Source organism: Neolamprologus multifasciatus, chromosome 10 (assembly GCF_963576455.1).
Source record: "Neolamprologus multifasciatus chromosome 10, fNeoMul1.2, whole genome shotgun sequence".
Taxonomy (NCBI): domain Eukaryota; kingdom Metazoa; phylum Chordata; class Actinopteri; order Cichliformes; family Cichlidae; genus Neolamprologus; species Neolamprologus multifasciatus.
In genome coordinates, this window is record NC_140448.1 from 33,028,528 (window position 1) to 33,046,420 (window position 17,893).

Below are 17,893 nucleotides of genomic sequence, written 5' to 3' on the forward strand. Positions count from 1 at the left end.
TGTGCCTGGATGGCTGCAGGAGGAAACGAGTCGTCTTTGACAAACATCATGTCAGAGCATCTTCCTCTCTGCTCCACCCTCAGCTTCACCACAGGCGTGGGTTTCTCTTGTGATGCAAAGAGCTCAGGCAGCACTGATGAAACAAAAAAGGAGAAATGAGAGAAGAAATATCTGCTCGAGTGACCCAACTTCCTCTCAGAGCCGAGGAGACGTCCTGCAGCTTCCTCTGTTTACACAGATGCACAAAAATACAGGCTGTGGTCGACAAACTGACACAAACATGCTAAAAATATGAATAAATATCAGTCAGAGATGGAACACAAGCATGTTTCTTTTCTTTAAGGCTGAAATTATTGATGAAATTCAATATTGTAGAAAGTGAATAAAAAAAGCCTAAGCCTAAGCTCGATAGCAGAAATGTGAGCCGTAAACAAAACGTTTGGTGACCTCACTCTGATTTCTTGACTCCAGCACCTGCACTTTGACCCCACAGTTCGACCTTTAGCTGCCTGAGGTGAGCACATTTGGACGAGCAGCTCCACAGACTGAACGAAGGCACCACGCAGACTCAGGTACCTGCTCAGCAACATCCAATCAGCATCCTGTACAGAGGTGAGAGCTGCCTGCCATGTTCAACCTTTAAAGAAATAATCATGTTTACAGCGGACACAGAAACTGGTTTGGTGTCCGTAGATAATTTCCTCCTTCATAACAACTGTTTAGATTCTGTTAAAAATACATTCAGTCAATTTTTAAGGTTGTTTAATAGAACAAACATTTTATACTCACAGATTAGTGTGTAATTATATTGTCCATCAAACTGATGCAGTCTGAGCTAACAGCAGCTAACAGCAGCTAACAGATGGTAAAATTAGCTAACAGCAGCTAACAGCAGCTAACAGATGGTAAAATTAGCTAACAGCAGCTAAAAGATGGTAAAATTAGCTAACAGCAGCTAACAGCAGCTAACAGATGGTAAAATTAGCTAACAGCAGCTAACAGCAGCTAACAGATGGTAAAATTAGCTAACAGCAGCTAAAAGATGGTAAAAGATGGTAAAATTAGCTAACAGCAGCTAAAAGATGGTAAAATTAGCTAACAGCAGCTAACAGATGGTAAAATTAGCTAACAGCAGCTAACAGCAGCTAACAGATGGTAAAATTAGCTAACAGCAGCTAACAGCAGCTAACAGATGGTAAAATTAGCTAACAGTAGTACTTTCCAACGGTTCAGCATACATTAACTCCAGCCGTCATGCAGCATTGACAGCTGAGGTAAACAGCCTTCCACAGATAGAGGAGAACCCCGAATGTTTCTCCGGGTCCTCACCGGCCAGCGTAAATGTAGACAGCGTACAGAGAGCGGGTTTTCATTTCTCTTGGCTGTATAAAACATGTTTGTCCCATCCCGGCCTCCGTGTCTACAGGTATGTAGCTGAAGTGGGTAAGAAACAAAACTCAGTTGGATACAGTTTATAATCCATATAATGGTGAAAATGAAAACACACTGTAAAGGTAAAGTTTGCATTATTAGGGGCGTGGCCTTTTTGTATTAAAGATGCATGGCGATGCAGGCAGCTGTAGCTGCTAACTGTCTGCTTTTTTGGTGCCTTTTGTACCTGCCAATCATAAGGCAGTACGACTCGAATGTTTCCACTTCCTGCTCCTCTGTGACTCTGATAGGACCGTAATCTCCAAAGTGAGCATCAGACCTGAAGCCAGAGAGCGAGACCATGAAGTAATCAGGAGCGAGTTCACTGAGCAGAACGCTCATTTTCCATCAACTTCTGTATACGCAGACAACCAGAGCAGTCGCCCCCTGCTGGCGATCAGGAGGAATGCATTTTTAAAAGCTTCATTTCTGTAGTTAGATTTTATTTTTTAAAAATCCACAAAAACATTTGAAGAAACTGTTAATGATGACAAAACTGCAAACAGTAATTAATGCTTAAAGACGGTTTAGCCATCAAGCTGCAGCTGTGTAATGTTCACAGAGGAAATAATTAGAAGTGGGTGCAGGAAGCAGTCGGAGCTGATGTGATCAGATAACCGTGTCGCGTTTCGTAGCGACTCTGTTGTGAAACAGATTTAAGTTTTTCATTTGTAAACAAAATGACTGAGAACAGTGTGAGCAAAAGTCTTCCACTTCTGAGCGCTCAGCGGTTTCACAGGTTTAAATGTGCCGACTGTGCAGACCGAGCTCAGAGACGTCAGGTTAATGAGATGAGCTGAATTAAACCAGGTTTAATTGATGGGCATGAAGCTGCAGGACGATCAGAAACAGAGCGAGGTGACGAACATGTGACAGAACATGAGCTCTCTCTCTCTCTCTCTCTCTGAAATGACTCTGCTTCTATATTTAACCTGCAGGCGGGCTCTCTCTCTCTTTCACACATACTCGACATAAGCGAGGCGGCTGAGAGACGACGAGCAGGATGGAGGTAAAACTTCTCAAACTTTGCTTTCAGCTGCTGCTGGGTTTACACGTGTGTGTGTGTGTGTGTGTGTGTGTGTGTGTGTTCTGCTGCATCACGGTGGAGTTTAGATCAAAGTTGAGCACCCTGCAGAGTGAACATTTTAAAAGGAACTGCTGCAATTTCGCCATGACTCTGAGCAGGCGGGCAGTGTGGCGTCCACATATTTCTGCTCATTCTGGCTTTACTGACGCAGTGACAACGCTGCAGGTTCGGTGAAGTGGCGTGCACTGAGCGTGTGCAAACTGCAGCTCAGTTTGAACGTCTGCTGAAGCTCGCTCGTACGATTCCACGAAGGCCCAGAACTTATCTCTGCTTTAAAAATAGTTATCAGCTAACAACGAATCGTAGCCTGCTCTGTCCTCACAGGACGTGGAGTCACGTAGGCCTTCCTGACATCAGGGCTGGATTACTGACTCTGTGCTCAGAGCATCTTCACATGGTCCCAGCTGCATGTTGTGTATGAAAGCATTTTAGTCGCCATCATGTTGTTGTTGTTCTGGGCAGGAAGTGACCATATTCAGATGAGAGGGTGGCGAGGAGCTCAGACTTATTATTGGTCCCATGACATCATTAAAAACGCCCAAACAGAGGTCTGGTTCAGAGAGTCCAGTTAGCTGAGGTGAAGCTAGCAGACAGCTAGCAGCTACAGCCGCCTGTGTCTCCATCCACCTGTCAGTCAAAGAGGCCACGCCCCTGACAATCTTTAAGTCTTACTGAAATTTAAATATGATATTATGAAAGGGAGAAACAGGAAGGCTTTAAATGCTGTCGAGCTGAGGATTACTGGAGCCCCCGCTGGATGTTTGGGGAACTGCAGTTTTTGGTACTTGGAGCTGGATGTTGGCTGGTGGTGAAAAGCATTTGTTTGTAACCACTGACACTAAAGGTGACGGTGCACGCTGCAGTTCACCTCCTATGTGCTGCCTCCACCCCGGCTGGATTACAGAGTCATTCCCTGCTGTACACGTGGTTCTTCCTGTTGTGATCAAAAGGATCAATAATGTGATCAGGCGAGAACACAACGGTTAAATCACGTTTTCTTTGTATGGAAACATCTAAAACACTTGTTGAGCCACAAAGTCAGTGACATACGCTGCAGCTTCTCTAACGCCGCTTCAAAAAGTGACTTTATCCTCCGATAACTTAGGACTCCACCTTCTTTTCCAAATATGGTCACTTCCTGCTGCGAAAGAATAAAACATGGGAGCCACCAAGAAACTACCGTTGAGGACACCTGTGGGTGGCGTCACAGTGAGTGGACGATGAAAACGATGAAGAGTCCTCTGAGTTTTAGCAGAAGATGTAAAACCTTCATCTTCAAGGACGTCTGGGACTCAGAAGACCATCGAAGCCCTGAAGTTCAATAACTGCCAATGGGCCCCATAGCTGTACACACACACACACACACACACACACACACACACACACACACACACAGTAGCAAAGAGGAAGTGGTTTAACGGCTGTTTTGCTTTTTTCATCACTTTCTAACTTCAGTTTATGGGTCAAACACTCACCATGGAAACAATGCACACGACTCTGAGAGGACGTGTGTGTGCGTGTGTGTGTGTGTGTGTGTGTGTGTGTGTGTGCCCTTGAGGCGATGTTCATTATCTGTTGAATGTCAGCAATGTGAGGCCTTCAGCCCGGATCAACCACATGTCAACAGCTGTGTTGGTGTGTCCCTGTTTATCTGCCTTTGTGGGGACCCATGTGTATTCCAGCTCTGTGAGGACGGGCAGTCCCGTCTCCTGTTTGAGGACGGTGTTTTTGTTGGTTGCCGTCAGTCAAATGGACCACCACCAGGATCGACGCGTCGTCCGTGAAGAGTGGGTGTTTTCTTGCTGTTCACACGTCGGCGTGTATTTATTTTTAAAGCTTCTAACATTCCTCTGAGCTGAAGAACCGTGGGCGCGTTCTCTAATGCAGGAAACCATCAACTGAACCTCTGCAACTCAAAGTCTTAAAGTAACCATCATCCAGCAAAACACGAGGGTTTGACAACAGCGTGACTTTAAACTGAAAACATAGCTCATAAATAAAGTTTAGGGCCATGTGACCAAGAAACCACGCCCACTTTAAGGGCTGCAGCATTCATTCATTCACGGCTCTCTGAGCTCTGCAGCAGCTGTTTGGATCTGGTCCCAGCTTCAGGGACAGATTGGACTTTAGTATACGAGGAGTTCACTCAGACCATCGGCTGACAGCTCGTCTCAGGTGTTTGGTTTGGGCTTCATGGTGGTAGAGCGTGTCAACTGGTACTCAGGAGGTTGGTGGTTTGATCCCAGTCTGCATGCTGGCAACATGCTAACCCCGAGCTGCTCCACGTGCATCCATGTGATAGACGGAGCTCACATAGAAAAATAAAGGTGTGTTCAGAGGAGAAACGTGCTACGTATGAACAAACATCTCCACCTCGCTCTCATCTGTTGTAGAAGAAACAGACCCAGTCTGTGCTGGGGTTTTGTTGGCATGAACTTTGACCTTTAACCTGCTAACTGAGGCCTGTAGAAGCTGAGATGGAGAGTCTCTGGTGCGAGAGCCCCTAAAAGAACTGAAAGTCGTAAAAGTTTGAACAAATCAAAGAAACGTCTCAGTTTTAACTTCCTGTTGTTTGGAAACGAGTTGAGTCACTTTAAAGGAAACACCAGCGAGACGGCCTCTTCATCCTCTGAGCGAACGAGCTGCCACGCCTCCATCCTAACACGGTTACGCTGCCACACGGACTCCCACAAATCATGTTTGCACTACCTCACCTATGCCTCTGTGGGGGCGGGGTCTAAAGCCGACTCCAGTTCCTCACTTTTTATTCTCAGGAATAAATGAACCAAAATGATCAGGATACCAAGTTACACCTTCCTCAGATTACAGACTCGTGATTGGACGGCTCATCAACGAGCAGTGACGCGTTGACTTTACCTCGACACCTGTCAGGTCACCATATGAAAGCTGCAGGTAGGACAGATGTTACCGTCCGTCCTGCTGCAGCGCGCAGAGGAAAGATCCGGGCGCGATGACCTCAGAGTGGACGAAGCGTCGCACGGAGACAAACTCAATCCTAAAAATCTTTAACACGATGAAATCTGCTGCAGACGCATCGCTCGTGTCTATCGTTACTGACATCATCACCGCCTTCACCTGCTCGCTCACCTGGTCTCTCCTCTCCGTCCTCAGGAACAGGCTACGTCGCAGCGCTCCGTGGCTGAACTCGCCAGGAGGTTCAAAGGTGCGGCTCCGCCACAAAGCCCCGCCGGGAAAGAACAGGTGAGTGTGACGACAGCCGGCAGGTACGCTGCACACACCAGGACGTAGACACGTCCAGTGCAGACCTGCTATCATCTGCTCGGGAAGAATCAGTAACTCATCAGACTCATACATGGTGACAGGATCTGACTGACTCAGGGAACCTTTTAGGACAGGTGTCCATACTGGGAGTAATGGTCTTTTTTTTAACTGCTGTTTTTGTTGTTTACCAGGAGAAGCCGGTCAGACGGCGACCGCCCCGCACTCTACAGCTGCCCAAAACCCAGGGAGGCGAGCAGGAGGTGAGACAGATGAGATTAGGGAAAACGATGAAGACGCCTGAAACATGTTCAAAGCCAGCCGATGGTCTGGTGGTGATGTGTGACTGTTCAGTTAAAACAAAGACTACACAAACACAAAAACAACACAAATGGCAGGAAACCGTTAAAAATGATGAAATTACTGATTTATGACTCAGAAAAAATGACAAAACGATTTAGTTCAATACATCAGATTTTTTATTTTATTTAGTCTTAAATCACAATAAAACAGAGAAATCAGGTCGCCGCCTCAGAGCAGCACATGGCGACAGTGAGAAGGAAAAACTGTCCTGTAACAGGAAGAAACCTGCGGCAGAACCAGGCTCAGGAAGTGTGAAGCGCTTCTGCAAAGGAAGCAGAAAAAGACAAAAACACCGTCGATGACGACTTTCGTGCCGTGCTCCGTCCTCTCCGTGGTTTGGTCGTCATAGACCTGAATCAGAGCCAATCCGGTCTTTAAGTCTGACGTCACTAACCGTGTCTGGGCCTAAACTCCGCTGCAGGTCCATAAATCAAACAACACTGCAGCGTCACTGAGAGTTAAAAACTGTCTAAAGTCTTTCATCTTTAATAAAATGATCAGCGTTCTGCTCTACCAGGTGTAACAACTGAGTTTAACATCCAGGCATCCATGAAAACGGAATTTATGACATTTAACGGAGTTAGAAGTTAGCAGGAAGTTAGCTCGCTAGCTTCCATCTAAACATGATATAGCATGTTCTGACTGAGAGATTTCTGAAACAATTCAAACATACAGCTCTGCTATCACTTCCAACATAAATGAAGTAGTGATGGGCAGATGAATGAATGAATGAAATGAAGCTTCATGAAGCACTGAAGCTTTTCATCCAATTGGTTCACCCCAGCGCAAAGCTTCTTGAAGCTTCATTTGCTCTAGTAGGACACCTACTGGACGTAAAAATATTAGTTGGCATGAATTTGAAGAGTGTGGCCTTTTGCACACAGCCTGTAAACGTCAACAACAAAAGGAGTGTGTAAAACATGTATATTGTAGTGATGGCAGTATACTGTGTATATTTATACTGGCAGTATGGAAAATGATCATTTACTGTGAGGTGTGGTTGGGGTGTGGACAGTGGTTGTAATTTTGTAACGTTCAGGTATGGACAGCTACAGACTGAGGCTTTCCTGCCCACATTTTTTAAACCGGGCCTTTATATCTGCAATTTAGTTGCACTGTTTGTAAGATTTAAGTTTGAGCCAATAATCGCCGTTGCTCGAGTCCACGCACCCTTCAGAGGTAACTCAAGAGCATGATGGGATATATTGTCAAAGAAAATCCACGAACTGTGACTGAACTGTTTCCCGTTCTTCTGGTGCGGTGACGGAAAAAAGGCACAAAAATTAAACATGACAATCGAGAGCTGAGGTCACGTTCCTGAGGAGCTCCTCGTCTGGTCTCCACATTTACATGAAGATCTACGAAGTAAACTCACCTGTGTGTGTGTGTGTGTGTGTGTGTGTGTGTGTGTGTGTGTGTGTGTGTGTGTGTGTGTGTGTGTGTCAGCCTCCTGCAGGTGCTCTGACGTCACCTGTCAAAGTCAAGAGGAACTCTGGTCTAATTGAGAAAATCCAGGTGAGTCCAGCAGGTTTCTGCTGCCCCCTGCTGGTGTAAACATGCACCGACATCACTCCGACACCACTCTGACATCACTCTGACATCACTCTGACATCACTCTGACATCACTCTGACATCACTCTGACATCACTCCGACACCACTCTGACATCACTCTGACATCACTCTGACACCACTCTGACATCACTCTGACACCACTCTGACATCACTCTGACATCACTCCGACACACTCTGACACCACTCTGACATCACTCTGACATCACTCTGACATCACTCCGACACCACTCTGACATCACTCCGACACCACTCTGACATCACTCCGACACCACTCTGACATCACTCTGACATCACTCTGACATCACTCTGACACCACTGACATCACTCCGACACCACTCCGACACCACTCTGACATCACTCCGACACCACTCTGACATCACTCTGACATCACTCCGACATCACTCCGACATCACTCTGACATCACTCCGACACCACTCTGACATCACTCTGACATCACTCCGACACCACTCTGACATCACTCTGACATCACTCCGACATCACTCCGACATCACTCTGACATCACTCCGACACCACTCTGACATCACTCTGACATCACTCTGACATCACTCTGACACCACTGACATCACTCCGACACCACTCCGACACCACTCTGACATCACTCCGACACCACTCTGACATCACTCCGACATCACTCCGACATCACTCTGACATCACTCCGATACCACTCTGACATCACTCTAACATCACTCTGCAGGCTGAACTCGTGCTCTCGCCCACGGGTCCTCCTCTGAAGAGCCCAGGCATCAGGATGCTGCCTCTCAACTTCGCCCTGCCCTCCCCTGGCTCCGCCCCACCTGCTACCTCAGTAACCCCCACCAGCCCAGTCACCTCTCCTGAAAGCCCCGCCTCTTTCGAGGATCCTGCTACTGTGGCGGAGGGGTCGGTCCTGCAGAGCATCAACAAGGTGAGACCCCTCCAAGGCTGTGATGCATTCAGTGACCTGTAAATACCGGCGCCGGCCAGCCTAAACACTCAGTTGATCACCCTTTGGTTCTCCTCCAGGGCAGAGCTCGCCACTCCATCCGCCGCCGTCCGCCATCACGCCGCCACAGGACATCCAGCAGTGGAGAGGTGGAGGCCAAAGACGCAGCAGACACACAGGTGAGCTCCACGACTGACCCCGCTGACAAAACTGCAGCAGGCGGCGAGCAGGACGGCGAGCGGGGCAGCGAGGGTGACGTGTTCAAGAAGGAGGATCAAACAGACGCCCCAACAGCTCCTGAGAAAAACCAAACTCACGAAGAGGAAGAGCCGAAGAGCGGCGACGGTGATGTGCAGGAGGGAGAGAAAGGGTCTGCAGAAGAGGAGGAGGCACCATCATCATCAGAGAAGAAGGAGGAGGAGCCGAGGTCGCCAGAGACGCAGAAACAGGACCCGACCGAAGATGCTACACTGACAGACGGCAAAGAAGAAGAACAGAGCGAGGTAAAGTACCTGTTCTCCATCAGTGCAGTACTCTGTGTACTCTGTGTACTCTGTGTACGTGTACTTCAAACTGCAACGTTTCCCCCGCAGGAGGCAGCGAGCTCAGCCCGATGACGACCACGCGTCGACGAGCCCCTGGAGTGCTGGGAGAGAAACCCCGTATCAGCTACACCTGACTGAAGAGGCCTGCAGACGCTCAGGAGGCGAATATTTAGAAACTCTGAGGCGCCGCCCGCCACCTGCGAATGTGCGAAGACGCTCGGCCAATCGTGCGAAGGTCCGGCCGAGCTTGTTCGTTTCTGTCCACTCAACGCCTTTCCACACCACAACACTTCCTGTTCAGCCATATATACTGTGACCTGTCTGTTCTTACTGTGTGCTGCCTTCCATGATGATGATGATGATGATGATGATGATGAGGGGTTCGTGTCTGTGAGGGAACCCTCGAAGCCTCGTTGGGTTTGACAGATTTCTGAGAACCTCCGAGGTTTTGATTGGATGGCGACACGCAGCCTGAGGAGGCGGTGACGTCACAAAGTGCTTCTGATGATGAAATTAAAATTCTTTTGCTACCGTGATGATGATCTGCTGTTTTATTTTATCTGGTAGTGCTCAAAGAAATAAAGAGTTGCTGCACGTTTCCTCCATCACATCCTCACAGCTGCAGCGCGACGAGGAAGCTGCCTGTTAGTCAAACAGGACACGCCCCTAATAACGCAAACTTATCAGGGGCGATAAACACATGAAGGTCAGCTGTACAAGTCTGGCCCACTGGTGAAGTTCAGAGTAGAAATTTGAGACTTTTAACTTTTAAAAAGTTTTATCTTTACAAATAAAGACTCATCGTAGTCCAAATGAACAATAATCTATTACAATGGTACACAACGTGTGAGGAGGAAACAGTGGGGAGGAAAAACTCCCTTTTAACAGGAAGAAACCTCCAGCAGAACCAGGCTCAGGGAGGGGCGGGGCCATCTGCTGTGATTGGTTGGGGTGAGAGAAGGAAGACAGGATAAAGACATGCTGTGGAAGAGAGACAGAGATTAATAACAGATATGATTCAATGCAGAGAGGTCTGTTAATACATAGTGAGTGAAGAAGAAACACCCAGTGCATCATGGGAATCCCCGGCAGCCTACGTCTATTGCAGCATCACTAAGGGAGGATTCAGGGTCACCTGGTCCAGCCCTAACTATATGCTTTAGCAAAAAGGAAAGTTTGAAGCCTAATCTTGAAAGTAGAGATAGTGTCTGTCTCCTGAATCCAAACTGGAAGCTGGTTCCACAGAAGAGGGGCCTGAAAACTGAAGGCTCTCCCTCCCATTCTACTTTTAAATACTCTAGGAACAACAAGTAGGCCTGCAGAGCGGGAGCGAAGTGCTCTAATAGGGTGATATGGTACTACAAGGTCATTAAGATAAGATGGGGCTGATTATTTAAGACCTTGTATGTGAGGAGCAGGATTTTGAATTCTGGATTTAACAGGAAGCCAAAACAGGAGAAATCTGCTCTCTCTTTCTAGTCCCTGTCAGGACTCTTGCTGCAGCATTTTGGATCAGCTGAAGGCTTTTCAGGGAGTTTTTAGGACTTCCTGATAATAATGACAAACTAGTGAAACTTCGTTCGCTCGTTCAGCAGCAGGTAAAAACTTTTAAGGTCAAAACACAAGAAAAAAAAATCCTCTCAAAATTTAGAGACCATCATGAAATCAGATCAGGTACGATGAGATGATGAACATGACGTCCTGACCGACCTCAGTGAGACAAAGTGAAGCAGGCCAAAGATCTCAGACACGTCCTGCTGTGATGTAAAGAAACAGCTGAGTCAGTGACATCATCAGTGGGAGAAAACCCACAGTGGGTGAACCTTCCCAGGAGTGACCGGTCGACCAAAATTACTCTTCAGAGAAGAACCCTGAAGAAGACCTGCAGGCTTCTGAGCTAAGGTCAGAGGTCACGATTCAACAATAATAAAGGGACTAAACAAAAACAAAAACTCACTGATCAGGTCAAAGTGACCAGAAACTGTGTTTATTTTAGTTTGATGAAAGTGTGACCAGCAGGACGTCTCAGCTCTGATTCAACCTGCAGGTCGAGCCGCCGCCTGGATGATCTGGTTAGAGCGCCGTACGTCTCTGCTTGAGGCCGCTGATGCTCAGATGGTTTCAGGCGTTGGGTGGAATAATTAAGGAAACGGCCATGGGTGACTGACACACAGCAGAGGTTTGAAATCATCTGTTCTCGTTTTCACTGCCTGCTCGTGGGAAAGAAGGAGCTGCACCGAGGAAGCAGCTTCTCCAGGTTTCTAGGAGCCTGCACATCCCGTCAGCTGAGCAGCGAGGAGCGTCCTGCGTGGGCGTCACGTTGGGAAACCTCTCTGTGTGAACGCAGCCTGCCAGGTGAGCCGGTTACATAATTGTGCTTCCAGGGCCGTCCCGCCTCCTGCAGGCTCCTGTCCTGGATCGGCCCACAGCCCTGTGGTGATCTCATTAGGGAGTTATTTTCAGGCTTCTTTGGTTCTTCCTGCAGGACCTAAGAGGGTTACAGAGTCCTGAGGTTCGCTCGGCGCCTGCAGAGTCACGGCAGCCTGGATGTGGGCCACCTCGAGCCGCCGCCTGCAGCCTGATCGTCTTCTGTGGAGTTTCCTGTCCTGAGGAGGATCGCAGGACTGCAGACCGCCTCTAACAAGCAGCGCACCGGGCCTCCTCCTCCGCCATGGGGAACCACGGCTCGAGCCTGGACGACATCCTGGCCGAGGACATGAACCACTGGTACAACAAGTTCATGAAGGAGTCTCCGTCGGGCCTCATCACGCTGTTCGAGCTGAAGGCCATACTCAACCTGAAGGGCTTGAACGAGGACGCCAACCGCTACGTGGAGCAGGTCTTCTTCACCTTCGACATGGACGGGGTGCGTTCCACGTCACTTTGCCCAGCCTTCCATGTTTATAGGACGCGGCTTCTGCAGGAAAGTAAAAGTAATCTGACACGGCGACGGGTTTAGAGCTGGTTGTCTTTCCTGCACCTCAGTGCTTTTGTTTTCAGAATATTTCGTCTATTTCTGACCAAAACCTCCAATAACGACATATAACTGTTATATCAGGCTGGTAGTATGACAGCTAGTTATGAGGCATTGATATCGATTTGAGACGAGTGTCACTAAAGTGGGGTTAAAGGTCACATGAAAGCTCAGATTAAAAAGGCTCTACATGGGACGTGCTTTGAAATGAAAACGTCTGATTCATGAGAGAAAACTCGACCTGCTGCTTGTAAGGCTGAGCTGAGAGCCTGCAGCTTGTGAATGAGCCCAATCAATAATCAATAATGCTGACCGGGCTTTGCTGATTGATAAATCTGACTGTGGATACAGGATGTACCAATGATCAGATATCTAAAGGCTGTTTTTAAAGTAGTGGACATAGAAGCTCGTGGTTCACATACAAGGCTGATGATAAAGTTTTACACAGAAACCTGTTGACAGTGTGTCGCCTGGGCAGCTGTTGCTATGCGACCACATCTTCAAATCAGAAATCCCTCGTTTTGAAATATGAAGCGCCTTGAGGCGACTTTTGTTGTGATTTGGCGCTATATAAATAAAATTGAATTGAATTGAATTTCAATAAAGCTGGAACTGGGTGGATGTTCAGGTGTCAGAGGTCCTCCCACAGAGGCCTGGAGACATGAATGGTTTGTGTGGAGACTGGAGGAGGTGGTTTTATAATGTGGATGTTGGGGGTTCGATCCTGGGCTCCTCCAACCTGCGTGGTGAAAAAAGCTCTTTGAGTCCTCAAACTGAGCACCACGTGATGGACTGAAGCTGCGGTCTGACCAATCAGGAGCTGAGATTCAGTGTCAGGTGATCGGTGAATGTGCAGCCCAAGAATGCTGATGATTGTTAGTCTCATCTACGAGTTTGCTGTCACTCTAAATCAGCTGCTGTGTGTAAACTGGTCATAAAACCCGTGTAAGCATCACAGTAACATAAACCTGCTCAGCTGAACGGCAGCATCAGACTCTCTGTCACGTTTGCTCTGCTTTGGTTTTGTGAAGCTGAACAAATGTCCATATTAAAACTGAGGTCTGAATCTTACAGGATGTCCCTGAACGCCCCCTCGCTGATGGTTTTAACTCCCTGCTTCGTGTCTGCAGGACAGCTACATTAACTTCGTGGAGTACATCGCAGCCATCAGCCTGATGCTGAAGGGAGAAATCAACCAGAAACTGAAGTGGTACTTCAAACTGTTCGACCAGGACGGCAACGGAAAGATCGACAAGGAGGAGCTGGAGACCATCTTCACGGTAATGAACTCACCACCACGCTGACACCGGCTTAATCTTCTCGTGTCTTTGAGCTTTTTAATGCTGCCTTCTCAGCTTCTATCTTAAGACAGCTTAATCCCACTGACACCGGCCCGAGCTCCAAATGGTGTCATGGTGTCGTTTAAGGTCGGTGCAGCAATTACATTTCGTCTTAGTCCCACAGAAAGTTTATGTATTTATAGAAAACTGGTTTCAAACTCACACACTAGACAATCTGCAATATTTCCAGCTTTACAGGAAAGTTGGACTGAAATCAAGAGCGCCCCTCTCCACATGGATCCTGAATCAGCAGCACAGAGAACAGGGCTGGATTAGCTCTGAACTTAGATGGCTGCTAATCCTCGGAGCTCAATCAATCAGTCAAGGAAACTGCTGAAAGTGGAACAAGCCGTTCCCTTTGTGTTCTGACCAGTCGTGGACCAGAGAACATGGAGAACAAGATTACATTTACCAGGATATCTTTAAAGCATCGGAAACATCTGATTCAGCTTCTGGAGTTGGTCATCACGGCGCCTCGGACACGGATACCGTGAGCTAAACCACAGTACTGGTCGTTCCCTGCAGAGTAACCAGACTGGTGGCCGAATGCTCACTCGTCAGATACGAAATATGAGTTAGCATTATAAAAGGGTTCCTTCCAAGCTGAACATGAACAACTTAGCAAACAGCTGCTGAGACCACCACGCCCCCTCCAGGTCCTCTGTTTGCGTCCTAACGTGGATTCTTTGATCTTTTACAGCTGAATCGCTCCTGACAGGAACCCGTGTTTGTTTCAGGCTTTCATGGTGGTGAAGAAGAACCTCGTGACATCATTGGTTCTTCTTCTTTGGACTGAGCGATCCCTGCAGCAGCAGTTATGAATAAGGATGGGTATCGTTTAGGTTTTATCCGATACCGGTGCCAAACCGGTACTTTTGAAAGGTGCTTAAACGGTGCTTAAAGAATGGAGAACACAAACTTTGTCCAAAAACCTCTCATGTTCAGCTGTTTTTTGTAAAAAGATAACAATGTTAGTCTTTTCTGCAGCTATGGGGCATATATGGTATCACTCTTGGCTGGAAGCAGCTTAATCAATGGAAAAAACACAAACTTTGTCCAAAAACCTCTCATGTTTAACTGTTTTCCACTTTTTCTTTGGTCATTTTAGCCTTTTTGTCCAGGGTGAAGGGAGTATCTGCCATCAAACAAGAAGACAGCTGCATGTAGCTATGATGATGTTTGCTAGTTCACCTTACATGCATTAATGTAATAACGTGGTTAGCCTACTCAACGTAAATTACACACGAACAACATTAAGCTACTCACGCAGAGAAGAACGGCTGCTGCTGCATCATCATCCTCATCATTTCTGCTACACTGGCAGGGCTAGGGGCCAGGACTCTCCTCTTCGGGTTTTTGGGGGATGTTGCTAACTCCGGGTCGATAACAGGCACCACACCCACAGTAGATGTGCTCGGTGTGAGGTCTCGCAGCAAGCTATCAAATACGGCGCATTTCTCGGCTTTTAAAAAAAACGCTATGCGTCGCCAGGTGTTTCATCAGATTTGAGGTGTTACCTCCTTTGACAGCATCACAGTATCAGCTTAAAGCACTTGTTGCAGCTGCTGAGTTTGCATCTTTTGCTGTGAAGTACAGCCAGACTTTGACCGCTTCGCCTTGGGCATTTTTAATCTGTAGCTCTGCTCTAAAAGAACGTACGTACCTGGACCCGCCTACTACGCTTGGAAAGGTAAAATGATTGGCTAGAATCCAAAGTGTATGACATCTTTTCGGTCTGGTTACTACCGTTTATGTCACAACCGGTGCCATCATGGCACGGGATACCGGTACCCATCCCTAGTTATGAAAAACCTGAAACTGACCGATACAAAAGGTTGAGCTCAGTCAGAGATTATTTTACTGAACGCTGACTCATCTTCATGGTTCAGAAACTTATTGAGAACCTTTTTATTTGTCCTTGGTGTCTCCATCTGCAGGCCATCCAAGACATCACCCGGAACAAAGACATCGACCCCGAGGAAATCGTCTCGCTCATATTTGAGAGGATTGATGTGAAAGGAGAAGGTAATGAGGACAGCTGAGCCCAGCTCAGATAGTAAACTCTGTAACTCCTCTCTGCCAGATCTGGACCAAAGTCGCACGACAGCCAACAATCAACCAAATAATTAGTAAACAAACCGTTGAAGATCCGACCGACACCCCAAACGACTTCCCACTATATAACTGATGGGCAGCTTTTCCACATTTTGGTCTGTGTTGTGTTTAAGAGGCATTTTGTTTATTAAATTATGGATTCTGACCTCTGACCCTGCAGGTGAGCTGACCCTGGAGGAGTTCATCGAGGGAGCCAAAGACCACGAAGATATCATGGACATGCTGAAGACCCTGATGGACCTGACGCCGGTCTTACTGATCATTATTCAGGGCCGGACGGGGAACAACCAATGAGAGAAACGTGGAAGCAGTGAGCTGTGATTGGCCGTTTGGACAGGTTTAACATTACAGAGAGGAAGCCTGATGATGGTCATGATGGACTCTGTGAGCTGCATCTGCCAATCCCCTCCTGCTGCAGGTCCCCCTGGACCAGGAGTTTGTGGTGCCACCAAGTCTTTCTCTTGTATGTGCTATATGTATGGAACCAACACCACTGCAGTGGGAACAAGGTCTCATATTCCTTTGCCATAGAGAACCTCATTTATCCAACATTTTGCTAATTTCTGCTTCAACTATTTAGAAAAACTGTCGCACTGACGCTGGACTGAGGATCAGAAAGTTGAGATACCTGAGGTTGAGTTTTAACAGCAGCATTAATAAAAACAACTACCAATAATAATAATAATGATAATAACTAATAGTAATAATTCTTCCAATTACTACAAGCTTTCAGAAAAACCTTTCAACATCTCAACATCAAAGATTTTCTCCCCAGATTTATTCGTCTGACTTTGATCTATAAGAAAAGCTTCAAGCTACACTTTCTGCAAACAAACAGTCCATCAATACTGAGACAGCAGCACAGTAAAAGGACCTGAACTGTGGCTATGCCTCCATGTCTGAGAATACTGCCAGAGCGATTTGTGTGCTAATAGTTTTTGTAATACTGAGACAGTGATTTGGAGAAGGTGCCGTCTCTGTGAGCCAGGAGATTACCTTACAGCTGATCCTCTTAATGCTGCCAAAGGATCTGATTCTTCCTCTGGAGGAGGCTTCATCATCTTTCACCCCCACAGGTTCATGTCTTTGAGGACAAGACTAAATGTTTCAAACACATCCTGCAGCCGTGATGTGTTCACCACACAGTCTGTGGGGTCGATAAATCCACTTTCCATATCAGAGTGAAGCGGTGCATTCAGGGACCAAAGCTGCTCCATCACCTCAATTGGCCGCAGGCCAGTCCAAAGGTCCACTCGGGTCAGGCCGGACCAAACTGGGGCACCTGAGGGCAGAACAACCTATCATCTCACTCACAGTGGAGGACTAAGTACATTTACTCAAGTACTAAGCTTGACCTCATTTGTATGCCACTATCTACTGCTCGACGTCTCAGAGAGAAGTACTCCTCCCAGTGAACCAAGCTAACACATCAAAGCCTCAACATGATATTAATGAAGATGTGAGCACCTGCACACTTACTCAGAAATTGTGCTTTTTGAATGAGAATTAGAGATGGCATCTAGTGGCCATTGCTGGAATTGCACTTTTATTCATTCCTGAACTGATTTCAGTAGCAGTACCTACAGATGAAACGCTTTTTACCCACTGATCACTTTCTTCTGAATCTACTGAAAGGTTCAGCAGGTTTATGTAGATGAATGTCCTGCTGTCTTCAGTTAAACGTAGTGAACAGGCGCACATTTCCACCATTTTGGAGAGGAATTATTATACCTGAGGATGTGTCATTGATGAAGGGTGGAGGACAGTTAAACAGAGGAATCTCAAATATACAACATATCCAATGATTTTATCACCGTTATGAAAACCGTATATCAAAAACAAGTTTTCTGGTCATTTCAGGAGAAAAACCTTTGGGGTAGAGTTTAAACAGGAAGACATCTGCATATCATGGAGCTCTGCTGTATAGACTGTAGAGGTGGGAATCACCATACATCCCACGATACGATATTATTGCAATTTTTTAAAATATTTTGCGATATTCAGATTCTGTACATAAAGGTAAACTTTATCAATATTCATTTTCTCTAATATCAAAGTCTCACACTCAGTCTTTCTCTCATTTCAGTTTGATTGTTGACAAACTGAACGGTTTGTATTACAGTCTAGTCCAACTTAACTGAATCAACCATCTGGTACAATTATAGCTATTCTGAACTATGCAGTTTATGAAAACTATGCAGCCCCTTCAGCAACTGAAGAATTTGAAAGTAAATTAAAACAAAATATAATTTTACATTAAATAAAAGAGTTTTAAACTTAAT

General features: G+C 46.7%; 2 protein-coding genes across 4 annotated transcripts; both read left to right on the plus strand.

Annotated features, from left to right (window-relative positions):
- The first annotated feature begins 338 nt into the window (after positions 1-338).
- dub (duboraya) lies at positions 339-9,718 on the plus strand. 3 transcript variants are annotated; one of them, XM_085175730.1, is made up of 8 exons: positions 339-572; positions 2,370-2,440; positions 5,651-5,740; positions 5,953-6,021; positions 7,568-7,636; positions 8,410-8,619; positions 8,718-9,140; positions 9,231-9,718. In XM_085175730.1, exons 2-8 carry the CDS (start codon positions 2,435-2,437, stop codon positions 9,252-9,254), a joined length of 891 nt encoding a protein of 296 aa, XP_085031856.1. In that variant the 5' UTR covers positions 339-572; positions 2,370-2,434; the 3' UTR covers positions 9,255-9,718. The 3 variants fall into 3 exon arrangements, with proteins under 3 accessions (XP_085031856.1, XP_085031855.1, XP_085031854.1); XM_085175729.1 differs by lacking the exon at positions 339-572 and adding an exon at positions 2,056-2,289; XM_085175728.1 differs by lacking the exon at positions 339-572 and having other exon boundaries at positions 2,056-2,440.
- A 1,915-nt stretch (positions 9,719-11,633) lies between these two features.
- On the plus strand, positions 11,634-17,096 carry guca1d (guanylate cyclase activator 1d). The gene is made up of 4 exons (XM_085175735.1): positions 11,634-12,048; positions 13,287-13,436; positions 15,434-15,521; positions 15,772-17,096. The coding sequence occupies exons 1-4, from the start codon at positions 11,854-11,856 to the stop codon at positions 15,903-15,905; spliced, it is 567 nt and encodes a 188-aa protein (XP_085031861.1). The 5' UTR covers positions 11,634-11,853; the 3' UTR covers positions 15,906-17,096.
- Positions 17,097-17,893: the final 797 nt, after the last annotated feature.